We start from the raw sequence: 13,423 nt of genomic DNA, 5'->3' as shown, positions 1-13,423 counted from the left end.
TCTCCCATGCTCATGGCTTGGCAAGATTAACATAGTAAAAATGGCCATCTTACCAAAAGCAATCTACAGATTCAATGCAATGCCCATCAAATTACCCACACAATTCTTTACAGACCTGGAAAGAAAAATTCTCAACTTCATGTGGAATAACAAGAAACCCAGAATTGCTAAAACAATCCTCTACAATAAAAGATCTTCTGGAGGTATCTCCATCCCTGATCTTAAGTTGTACTATAGAGCAACAGTTTTAAAAACTGCATGGTACTGGCATAGAAACAGAATGGTGGATCAATGGAACCGAACAGAGGACCCAGAGATAAACCCACACACTTATGGACACCTGATCTTTGACAAAGACGCCAAAACCATACAATGGAAAAAAGATAGCATCTTCAACAAATGGTGCTGGTCCAATTGGATGTCTACATGTAGAAAAATGAAAATAGATCCATACTTATCACCCTGCACAAAACTGAAGTCCAAGTGGATCAAAGACCTCAACATAAAACCAGACATATTAAATCGGCTAGAAAAAAAAGTGGGAAATACCCTAGAACTCATTGGTACAGGAGAAAACTTCCTGAACAGAACACCAACAGCACAGGCTCTAAGAGCAACAATCAATAAATGGGACCTCATGAAACTGAAAAGCTTCTGCAAAGCAAAGGACATCATCATCAAAACAAAGGGACTGCCTACAGATTGGGAAAGAATCTTCACCAACCCTTTATCTGACAGAGGACTCATATCCAGTATATGTAAAGAACTAAAGAAGCTGAAAAGCAGCAAACCAAGTAATCCACTTAAAAAATGGGGAACAGAGCTAAACAGAGAATTCTCTGTAGAGGAATACCGAATGGCAGAGAAGCACTTAAAGAAATGCTTAACCTCACTAGCCATTAGGGAAATGGAAATCAAAACAACCCTGAGATTTCACCTTACACCCATGAGAATGGCCAAGATCAAAAACTCAAGTGACAACACATGCTGGAGAGGTTGTGGAGAAAGGGGAACCCTTCTCCACTGCTGGTGGGAATGTAAACTGGTACAACCACTCTAGAAATCAATCTGGCGCTTTCTCAGACAATTAGGAATAGCTTTTCCTCAAGATCCAGACATACCTCTCCTGGGCATATATCCAAAAGAGGCTCAAGTACACAAAAAGGACATTTGCTGAACCATGTTTGTAGCAGCTTTATTTGTAATAGCCAGAAGCTGGAAACAACCCAGATGCCCCTCAACTGAAGAATGGATGCAGAAATTGTGGTACATCTACACAATGGAATATTACTCAGCAATGAAAAATAAGGAAATCATGAAATTTGCAGGTAAATGGTGGGATCTGGAAAGGATCATCCTGAGTGAGTTGTCCCAGAAGCAAAAAGACACACATGGTATATACTCACTCATATAGACATATAACATGGGAGAAACCCACTAAAACCTGTGCATCTAAAGAAACTAAGCAAGAGAGAGGACCCTAACTAAAATGTCCAATCCCCATCCGGAAAGGCAAAGAGGATGGACATCTGAAGAAGAAGAAAACAGGAAACAACCTAGGAACCTACCACAGAGGGCCTCTGAAAGCTTCTGTCCTACAGACTATCAAAGCAGATGCTGAGCCTGATGGGCAACTGTTGGACAGAGTGAATGGAATTTTATGTAAGAACTGGGAAATAGTAAGAGCTGGAGAGGACAGGGTCTCCACAAGGAGAGCAACAGAACAAGAAAATTTGAACACAGAGAACTTCCCAGAGACTCATACTCCAACCAAGGACTATTCATAGAGATAACCCAGAACCCCTGCACAGATGTAGCCCAGGGCAGTTCAGAGTCCAATTGGGTTACATAGTAATGTGAAGAGGGACTGCCTCTGACATAATCTGATTGACCTGCTCTTTGATCACTTTCCCCTGGGGGGGGGAGCAGCTTTACCAGGCCATAGTAGAGGACAATGCAGCCACTTTTGATGTGAACTGATAGACTAATTTCAGAAAGGAGAGGAGAACCTCCCCTGTCAGTGGACTTGGGGAGTGGCATTCATGCAGAGGGAGGAGGGAGGGTGGGATTGGGAGGGGAGGAGGGAGGGGCTTATGGGGGAATGCAGAATGAATAAAGTGTAATTGATGAAAAATTAAAAAAAGGGAAAAAAATGAAAAAAAGAAAGAAAAAAAATAAAAGAACATACCAACATTTCCCCCTTCAAGTCCAATAAAAGGCTCCTTTTCTTTCAATACAATAATAATTATGAAATTATGAAAACTGTTAGGTAAGATCTACACATGCAATGTCTAGTCCATGTGTATTTAGCACATGGAGAGGGTATCTTAGGAGAAAGTGTCTGATTATCCTATCTATCTTGATAAGTTTAAAATTCTATACCTAAATTAACTTGTATCCTTATTGGTATTACCTATATAAAAAGATTTCTTAATTTCTAAACAACTTAAGCTTAAATGTGGTACTGTAATTATTTGGTCTTCCACCCCATCAGAGACTTGAGAAGGAATAAAATTAGTTATGAGAGAAAATAAGAAGTGCATGTTAGCAGCTTTCAAAAAATAAAAAATTGACAGAGAGTTTGCTGGTGAACAGTCACCCATAACTCTCTATAATGTTGGAGCATCATCTTCAGCCTTCTGGCTCAGAATATTTGACAGACATATATGTGAAGCAGGAACTATTTAGTACTTGCTTACCCTGTCTTGGCAGAGTTCTGCAGTCGACTTGTCCTGCATTTAAGCTCGCCCATTTTAGGCAGAATTTGTCTGTTGTGAAGCGAGGGTATTTTCTTTACCCGAGTGGCTTGTTTGCCACATTTGAAGCCATCTCCATATGGAGGTTCTTCGATGCGCATTATCTTCTTTCAGGTAGGCAGGGTGCTGCCAGGAAATGACTTGTCTCATTGTCAAAGAATCTTTGAAATAATAAGAACATTTTAAATGCCATATTCTGTAGGTCTCTGAAGTTTTTGAAGACTACGTATCTTTATGTAATTGCTTTGTATACAAAATCATATCTATCTGTCAAACCTATGAGATATACTCCTGTGATAAATTAGACTAGTGTCTGACATGACTATGAGTTGAATAACTAATAATTAACTTGCATACCCAATATCCTAACCACCTTTTAATAATAGTTTAAAAGTATTGGAAGTAACCTTTATTTTCTATCAAAATACTGAAGCTTATACCAATGTATTAAAAATACTTATTTTTGCATCAATATGCAAAATCCTATACCAGAGTTAAAATTAACCTTATTTGGGAATAACAAAAAACCTTAAGTTGAGTAGATTCAATAATCTACCACCCTTTTTCTATGTCTATAAAATAAATATCCTTGTATATTCCTTGTTTTACTTTGAATAAGACCATTAATAATAAACATCTCCCAATGACAATAAAATTTTGTAGCCATATCAAACAACCAAAAACATACCCAACCCCCTTTAAAGGAAATTGGACGCTGTTCTCATGAGTTTCTTCTAGCTGACATTGTGGACATGTAGAAATCCTATAGGGGGCCCAAATAAAAATGGTTAATTAAGCAAGTAATAACATTTGTGGTTCAATAACATTTGAATGTTGAGAAATTTCAGGCTTAATAAAAGTCCTTTTTGGAACAGTCCAAAATGCTGGACCAGTTAAAATTAGTAGCTTTCTTCAAAGTTCTTTTGGGAGCAGGCTTTGATGTGAAATGGCAGTTGAAGAAGTTGAGGCAGGTACAAACAGAATGCTGGAACATGCAAGATGCTGGAACAGATGTGTCAATGTTTCATCATGCTGAAGAATGATTCTGTTAGGTTTGATCCAGCATCTCTGGTGTCCAGTTCTTTTGTTCTGCAAACATATAACTTCTCACAAGCATTATGGAGTTCTAAAATTATAAATGTATGAGATGTGCAGGATGAAAGTAAACTGTAAGCCATTTTTAATCTATATCAATTAAAAGGTTAGCATAATGTATTTTGAAGATATTATAGCTAAGGATTTATTGGCCAAGTATTGTAGTTTTTGGCTGGAGACACATTTTTATGTCTCAGTTTTAGAGTTGTTCCCATGTAAAGGGATTAGCAATATAAGTTACCATTATTATTGAACATACAATCATTATCATCAAATCAAGGTTAGATAGATTAAAATATCTTTTCGGGCTCTTGTGTGCCTGTTGTATTAGGCCACGTTGCTACCTATTTCTCTAGAGAAGCCTCCCATTAGAGAGACAAGCTGGTTGCCTTGAGCAATAGAAAATGCATGTTTTAAGTAAACTTTACATAAACTTCTTTTTAATTTAGAATATAAGTGTACCATAGGTATCTTGTACCTGTTTTGAGGTTTAGCCCTAGATTTTTATATATGTTGTAGCTATTTGTCCTATCCCCTTGTTTATATAGAATGGGCAGTTATGCCTTTATAGCCAAACTTTATTTAAACTCCCTTTTACCTTTAGCATATAAGCATACCCTAGGCATCTTGTACCTGGGTTTTACATTGATAAGCATACCCTAGGCATCTTGTACCTGGGTTTTACAATGTTTGTGGCTATTTTTTGGCTTGTCCTTATTTATATAGGATGAGCAGTTATGCCTTCATAGCCAAACTTTATATAAACTCTCTTAGCATTAGCATACAAACTCTCTTACCCTTAGCGTTAAGTATATCCTAGGCAGCTTGTACCTGGACTTTACATTGATAGTGGCTATTTTTTGGCTTGCCCCTTATTTATACAGACTGGACAGTTATGCCTTTATAGCCGAACTTTATATATAAATTTCTTAGTATTAGCATATAAACTCTCTTACACTTAACGTTAAGTATATCCTAGGCATCTTGTACCTGGACTTTACAATGATAGTGGCTATTCTTTGGCTAGCCCTCTTTTTAATATGGGATGGACAGCTTTGTTTTTTAAACATATGAATATAATTTTTGAGTTTTTAGGACTAAACTAGGTTGGCATGTAATTTGCCATCTTTAAGCCTCTTGTGTCTTTTTTACATTAAGCATGACCAACATTTTTCCCCTGTGAAAATGTTTCACATTTAAAAGGATAAGGTAATTTCCAGAGCAGTGTGACATTATCTCTCTTTATATAAACGTTAAAATGATGTGAATCCAACCTTTAGACCAATAAGGATATAAAATTATTAAGAAAAAAATTTTATATGGTAACCTTACGGAAAATTTTGTCATTTTGAATCTTAGACTATCTTCATAAGTGGCTAAACAGCAGGTGTTACCATCCTGGTTTTTATTATGTAAATAAGCTTGATCCAGAACTCAGAGATCTGCCTGTTTCTTTTTACTTTGTGGTGGGAAGAAAGGCATGTGCCTTCACCATCTTGTTCAGATATATATAGTTTCAAATCAGTATATTTGTAACTCAAAGCCTTTATATGAAAATCCAGCAAAGAGAAAAGAAAAATTTAAGTTTGGGGTCAGTTGTGCCAATTTAGGTGTAACAAACAAAGCCCAGTTGGTTATTTTAGTTGATGTTTCAATAAATTGGCGGACCCTTACCAGAAAGAGCTGACAATACCTTGCAGCCAGAGAGCTTTGAATTTTAGCTGTTATTAACTTAATTATTTGGATGAGTACTATTGTCTGTAACTTAGTACCCCAGTCCTTGGCTTTTTCCCCATTTTCTCCTTGAACTTTCTTGGAGAAGGCATGGAGAAGAACCAACACCATTAAACATATTGCAACCAGATCCATGAATATGACAGCCAAAATGAAGCCAAAAGAAATTAAAACACCCTCTGCCATGGCAATTTTTATTTTACATGCAGTTTAGGCCAAACTCTGTCTAGAAGTTTGTCTGCCTCCAGTTCCTTTCTTTCCTGCCATGGCTGTGGAGTTGAGCCAGTTGAGCCAGCCACAGTATAAAAGAGCCATGCTTGCTTACCCCTTAGTTAAACTGCAGCAACAGCCAGTTTTGTTATGGAAGTCTCAGGTCTGCCCACAGGAGGCTGTCTTTTGCTCCTGGGCTGGTTTAAGAGCCTCTCTTAAAGAGCCAGTAACTGATCTGCATTGCCCACGTGGCATGCTGAGGTTGGCTACCCAGAGACTATTTAAAGGGCTGGCTTTACCCAGGGTCAGATGATTGTTCAAGGTTCCTGAATAAACTGCATTGAAAAAAAAAAAAAAAGAGCCAGTAACTGACCTGGGAGTTTTTAGGTTTCAAGTTTGGTTTGCATCACTGGGAGGTTATTCCCCCCACCAAATTATGATAAAGTATGATTTAAAGGGTGTGGATTCTTAGATTAGTTGGGCGCCATTTGTTGTAGGTGGTTATTGATATTTACTATTGTTTTATCTTCTTGTAACGCTGGTGTTAATTCTCAGCTCCTCAGTGGCTGTATAACCAAATCACCACACAGAGACTGGGTTTTTAGTTAACCTAGAACACAATGCTGGGCAATATTTACTCCCTCCTAAACCTCCAAGCCCTCAGTTTCCTAACATTTAGATTTCCCTCATTATATTTGCTTTTGTGAAATCTTAGGTCTGGTTCATTCTCCACATCCTCCAAGATCTCTCCTCCAGCTCTGCTCTCCTCACTCTCCTCTCGCCCCTTCTCCTCCCACTCACCTCCTGCTCTCTAGCTCCTCCCCTCTTTCCTGTCCTCTGGCTCCTCCCATTGCACAACATTGTATCTAGTTGCTTTATTTGTGTCCTGTTTACACAAGAGTTGAGACAGGATGCTTATAGTGAGTATCACAATGCAATATCCAGATTGAAACCAGAGAGTTGGGGGTGGAGAAATCAGCATTTGAATTAACAAAAGTAAGGCATATGCATTTTAAAAGAACATTATACCAACACATCCCCATATCCCCATATCTGGGATTAAAATAAAAACATATTTCTTATAATATTTCTATGTTTTTTTTTAAAGGAACCAAAATTCTATAATTGTCACTAGGTGACAGAGCAAGAAGAAGCCATGATTCCAAAGTTATCAGGAGGATTCACTTCACACCAGAAACTGCTCACAGACTTTACTGTGATGGAGCAGATCACACCCTTACCATAGTCACTCTGGCATACCATGGATGTTTGCCACCTCTGATCCCCTGAGACACATGGTAGATACTGCACACAGGGCTATGCTGAGATTGGTATGATGAACCCACTGGCCCATGTGATCCTTTGGATAGTATGTGTCTCTGGGCCCCTTTCTCCCCGACCCACAATGTAAGTAACTGTGTGGCAGGCTATGCAACTGAAACAAGGAGTGCTGTTAGACATCAGGTTTACTGGTGTGCACCCATTGCAGATGCTTTTAGGAATTGGTTGTGTGTGTGAGAGAGAGAGAGAGAGAGAGAGAGGGAGAGAGAGAGAGAGAGAGATAATAGAGTCAGTCTGTCAATCTGAGAGGTTATCTAGTATGTTTGCCTAAACACATTTTTCTGAAAACAATTCAAATGGCTGAGTGGTGCCTGTAGCTTTACACCTCTTCCTTAGTGGGGCTGACAGAATTCAGGCAGGAAAGAATAGCATCATGGCTTTTCTGCGGGTTGCTTCTGTCTCAGAGAATGATAACCCTGAATTGAGGTAGGTGACTGAGGAGACCTTGGAGCCACGGTGAGCTCCTGTGAAAACGCCCTCTTTCAAGGTACTGGGTCCTGGTTCTAAGGTACTGTATTGGCCCTCTCAGGGCACTAACACTTTCTAAGAGGACAGCTAAGGAGTGAAAGCTCCTGTGGGAGAAGCCCCGGCTTCAGTAAAGCTCTGCAGGTGAGGGAGGGGCTTCTCATCTCTTCAGTCATCTAATGGGATCCACAATTTGAAGACTAGATAGGTCTGTTCTTGGTAGTTCTGGGGATCCTTCAGGGGCCATCATGTCCCTCTGTAAGGTACAGAGAAACTAGACAATGGTATGCTGTAAGTGCATAGTCAAAATTTGATAATTCTGTGTAGTGGACTTCTGTCAGTCCCTTCTGAAGTAATTTATCATGATGTTGTCCACCAAAATGCTAAACAGATAAATACTTTGCTAAGTATCTCTGTAGAGAGAACCTGTGAGGAGAGAGTGGACATCTCAAGGCTGAAAAGCTGGCTGTTGGGTATTCTTCTGCCCAGCAGGATGCCAGAAGCAAGTCACAACATAGTTCTCAAGCTGAGGAAACATTTGAATAATCTCTTCATCAAAATAGCAGCCAGAGGACAGTGTCAACTGTGATCACAACTTTCCAGTAACATGGAAAGAAATTAAATCCCTGTCTGTATTCACTGTGCTGTGGTGGCTTAAATGATCGGTTATCCCACATGCATCAGCTTAGCCACTCCATTATGTGAATGAAAATCAGCATATTAAATTCTGTTTCAAATTGCATTGTCTAATCAGTAAATACAACTGAGTCATTAACTAGTGTGAACTAATTATGTGCCTTCCATTTTTCTGGAAGCACATTTAGGAGCAAGTGAAATTGAGGGGGACAGGATCTATCAAGTTTTCTTTGAAATCTTCTAAAACCATTGCCAGATCTCTGCAAACTCTTCTAGAAAGAAGTTAAAATTCTTTCTTCTGACCCATGCACCCCATCAAAAAATGTGGTAGTTAACTCTGTAGAGAAATTTGCATCAATGGTGAAACCAGTCAAAAAGCAATAATAGCCCTGGAATAGTCACAGGTTCACATTCGTGTTCAGAACTGACTGTTGCCTCTGGGATTCTCTCTCCACTGTGATATTCTCAGCTTTTAAATTTGTCTCACCTTTTCCCTCTAAAACACACAAAGGAATCAAACTGTCACAACCCCGAGCTTAGTGTTCTGCAGTGCATTGTGCACTGTGACGTGGCAGTTTCTCCATTCACGTACGTCTGTGCTTTTCTTGTCTAGGTCGAGTGCAGATGCTGCCGCAGGCTGTGTGTCTCCTGCACGCGCTTCTGGAGAACGGACACACAGTGTATGTACACTGCAATGCTGGGGTGGGCCGCTCCACAGCTGCTGTGTGTGGCTGGCTCCACTACGTGATTGGCTGGAGTCTGCGGAAGGTGCAATACTTTATCATGGCCAAGAGGCCTGCAGTCTACATTGATGAAGACGCTTTGGCCCAAGCGCAAGAAGACTTTTTTCAGAAGTTTGGGAAGGTTCACTCTTCCATATGCAGTTTGTAGGTGACCCGCCTGCCTCCCCTTTGAGTTGCCTTAAGGAACCTGGGGGTGTGTTAGTGGAATACCTAGAGACTAAGACCCCATCTGAGCTGAGGAGACTGCGACCCTCATGTCACCTGGGGATACCTTCTATTGCAGCTTGGCTGGGCTTAACTTTGAAACAATTTATAAAGGAACCTGCATGCCACATGAAAAAAATTCAAAGTCAGTGGGGCCGTGAAATGTATGCCTGTATTTGCTGCTGCCATCAGCTGGGGCCTCTGCTTACAAGCTTTGGATAGGTTGTTATGGATTTGTGACTTTTTGACATTCAGAAGACAAGAGAGTGGATAAGCATATTTTATCATTACTGTGAGAAACACATACTGCATGTGCACACACACACACAAACACCAACTTTTTTACTGAACTGAAATTAGTTATTTGCCAGTGGAAGGGATAAATATATAAACGTGCATATGACACAAAAAGATCTCACCATGGTCATAAAACAATGCCTTTCTGTAATTTCCTTTGTCCCATTTTATAGTTGTTAACCTCTCCAAGATTCCACCCTCCTAATTTTCCTGTCCTCCCAACATGGCTGGAATAGTAGAGTTAGCCCTCTGCTTTTTCTTGTCTTTGTATTGCTATTTATTTTCTTGAGACAATTTGTACTGCTCAGTTTAGTATAATACACAAAGGTTTGCCTTGAACTCCTGGTATTCCTCCTGTGCCAGCCTCCTGAGAACTGGGATTAAAGGTGCATGCTACCATACTTAGCAGCACCATTTTTCAGCTGAGGTTTATTGAGCATAGCTGGCTTTCCCAGCCCTACTGGTGAGTAGGGGCGAGATGAAGTTGGTAATTTAATTTATTTGGCTCAGTGCTGCTTTCAGTGCAATTAGTTTCAGCACACCGTCATGGATGCAGCTTTTGTCTTTCTGGGGGTAAAGTCACTACCCAGCAGTTGTTTCTGCAGTGAGAAGTGGGAGAGTGTTATGATCAGTTGCCAAAGAATTTAGGAATACAGTTCAACCTATTTTAAACTGTGGTGTGTGATCTCAAAGCCATGGTTATCTGAGCCATACTTCTCCAAAGGAATAAGCCTGAGGAGGCCATGTCCACAAATCAGTGTAATACAGATAGAAGCTGACCCTGGCTCAATATAACTCAATATAACACATGATTGCTAGTCCTCCCAAGTTTGTGCTTTATTCCGTACTTTATCAGAAGTACAAATATCAGCAAAACTTTGCCCTGCAAGATACAATCTAGAATCAGACCAATGTTCCATCTTTTGGGAGACCAGTCCCCAGGTAAGAATGGCATCTTAAGGGAACAGAAGGGGGTTTCTCTCTAGTTGAGTGCCACTCTGTGCCAGCCACTTCCCTAAGGCTAATGCTATTGAAAGGGTTAGGCTAACTTTGTAACCTATATGTCTTCTAAAGCCTATAGTTTTGAGTTTTAGGTCCAGGTTAAGCTAAAGCCTCTTAGTACCTTTCCAGAGAATGGAGGAATGTGACCCTATCTGTGCGGACAAATATATATATATATATATATAAAAGACAAGCAAACAATGACCTTCACTCAGCAAAAGAAGGACCAGACCCTTGTCTTTGAGATAGCGTTTCTTAGCAACGAACCTAGACTTCTTCTGAGTAGCTTTTGACCTCCAGCCAAAAGTCTATAGTCCCTAATCTTCAAGGATGAGCTAACCACCCCCACCTTCAATTGCAGCTGCATCCATACTTGGCAGGACTGGCCAAGCTTGAGCACCTAAGACTAACCAATTATCTTACTTTATAGCTTCCTCATCCAATCCTAAATTACCAAAACCTCAACTTCAAATTTCCCACAATTTTTCTTTTAAAAACCTAAAGGCCTTTGTCTCCCGGTGCCACTCTTTGCTGACCGGCAGGGGTGACCCCATTGTGCAATGGTTAATAAACTTCTTGCTTTTGCAACGAGTCTTGGTCTGGGGGAGTTTCTGGGAAGGGCGCGATCTTGAACTCCTGAGCTGTGAGACCCCAGATCTTACACTATCACAGCTCCCTCCAGGGAAGGTCATTGTTTCTGTTCAGACCAGGAAGTTGAGGCCCAGAGAGGTTATAGCACAGGGCCATTTTCCTTGTCCTGGATGGAGCCCATGGAGTGAGATGCAAATCTAGGTTTGTCTCTCAAATTTCATATTGTCAAGAGTTAAACTGTGATGCTTAAATATGTTCTTTTCCTTATTTTTAATTTTTTTCACTTTTTAAAAATTTATAATTTTATAAATTACAGATTATTCACTTTGTATCCCTGTTGTAGCTGCCTTCCTCATCCCCTCCCAATCTCACCCTCCCTCCCTCATCTCCTCCCATGCCCCTCTCCAAGTCCACTGATAGGGGAGGTCCTCCTTCCCTTCCCTCTGACCCTAGCCTGTCAGGTATCATCAGGAGTGGCTGTATTGTCTTCCTCTGTGGCCTGGTAAGGCTGCTCCCCATCAGGGGGAGGTGATCAAAGAGCCAGCGACTGAGTTCATGTCAGAGACAGTTCCTGTTCCCATTACTAGGGAACCCACTTGGAGATTGAGCTGCCATGGGCTACATCTGTGCAGGAATTCTAGGGGTACTAGGTTATTTACATGCATGGTCCTTGGTTGGAGTATCAGTCTCAGAAAAGACCCCTGTGCCCAGAATTTTTTGATCTGTTGCTCTCCTTGTAGAGCTCTTCTCCCCTACAGGTCTTTCTATCTCACCCTTCTTTCATAAGATTCCCTGCACTCTGCCCAAAGCTTGGCTATGAGTCTCAGCATCTTCTTCAATTCCTTGCTGGGCAAAAAGTCTTTCAATGGCCCTCTGTGGTGGGCTCCTGTCTTATTCCCTGTTTGCTCCCTCTTCTGTTGTCCATCCCCTTTGACTTTCTGCATGAGAATTGATCATCTTACCCAGGGTCCTCCTTCTTGCTTAGATTCTTTAGGTGTATAGATTTTAGTATGTTTATCCTATATTTTATGTTTAATATCCACTTATAAGTAAGTATATTCCATGTGTGTCTTTCTGCTTCTGGGATGACTTACTCAGGACTTTTGTAGTTCCCACCATTTGCTTGCAGATTTCATGATTTCCTTGTTTTATAATCATGTGTTAATAGATAGTAGAGATGGTGATTTGGGAGGCAGAGGGGACAAGAAGGCCACAGCACAGGGAGAGATGTCTCAGTGTGGCATTTGCTTTGGGTAAAACGACATACAAGAAACAGTTCTCCTGTAATCTGACAAAGTAAAGTCTATAAATCAGCATCAAATGACACCCGTCCTCTGCTATGAAATATAGCTAGTTGTAGCTATTGTGTCTAAGAACCAATATATAGTCATGTATATGTAAATTTAATTTTAAATGTAATATTTTAAACTAATATAATGGTGTGTGTGCTGGTCTCTGTGTGCTTGTGTGTGAATTTTCTTAATGTCCTAAGAAATCTGGCTATATAAGTTCCACTGTACAATGGTCTCTTCCAGGTGGCATCTTCTCTGTGTCTCTGATAAATAAAATTGTTTATCACTATTGAACATTTTAGAATGACCCCAATTTGCCCTCATTGAGTGGATTGTCCAACATGTCTCAAAATCACCTGGAACCTTTGCTAAATAAAAGCATTAAAAAAGACCTTTTGCACACAGTTGTTTTAATGCTGTCAATTTACTCTGTAATCTAGAAGAACATAGTGGGTTTTTTTTTAAATTATTATTGTAAGAAGAGCACTCAACTCAGCAAAACTGCTTTTTCTTTGTTGTCTTGTCCCATTAACCTATGAGAAAGCTGACAAATCAAAGGTAGAAGCACCACAAAGAAGTAAAATGAAACTCAAGAAAGTTTGGGAGAAGACCACGGAAGATCTTGTCTCAAGCAACTCTCATTGGACACTTTTTTTTGGGGGGGGGGTGATGGGATGGAACCCATGACCTCACACATGCTAAGGCACCCTGTACGCTGAACTATACCTCCAGCTCAATGAAACTCTTCATGTACAATATTTGCACAGGAAATCACAAGAAGAACTCATCCTTAGTTAAGGAACACTGAGGTACCATTACTTTCTTTCAGACTTCAAAAATACCCTTCTTTTATTTTGTGGACCAAAACTGGTTAAAAGAAAAAAAAATAACAAAACATAAAAATACCTCTGCAAAGCTTTTAAAAAGAAGACAGGTGACTATTATTATATTCTGACTGTTTTGTTCATTTAGTTTTTATTGACAAATACCTTTCTTTGCCTTTTTTTTGTGTTGCTTTTATGTTCTGGCAATCATGCTTCCTTTTTTTCTTCTGCAA

The 13,423-nt window shown here is 40.0% G+C and overlaps 1 protein-coding gene across 3 annotated transcripts in view; it reads left to right on the top strand.

The window, feature by feature from the left end:
* Epm2a (EPM2A glucan phosphatase, laforin) overlaps nt 1-12,757 on the top strand; it is a 103,256-nt gene extending 90,499 nt beyond the window's left edge. For all 3 annotated transcript variants that reach the window (XM_060380274.1, XM_021650142.2, XM_060380276.1), the window contains one exon: nt 8,851-12,757. In XM_060380274.1, the coding sequence (XP_060236257.1) occupies nt 8,851-9,049 (199 nt within the window). In that variant the 3' untranslated portion in view covers nt 9,050-12,757. The remainder of the gene's footprint in view (nt 1-8,850) is intronic.
* Nucleotides 12,758-13,423: the final 666 nt, after the last annotated feature.

Source organism: Meriones unguiculatus, chromosome 3 (assembly GCF_030254825.1).
Source record: "Meriones unguiculatus strain TT.TT164.6M chromosome 3, Bangor_MerUng_6.1, whole genome shotgun sequence".
Classification (NCBI taxonomy): Eukaryota; Metazoa; Chordata; class Mammalia; order Rodentia; family Muridae; genus Meriones; species Meriones unguiculatus.
The sequence above is the reverse complement of the archived record's forward strand: the minus strand, read 5'-3'. Positions and strand labels throughout refer to the sequence as shown.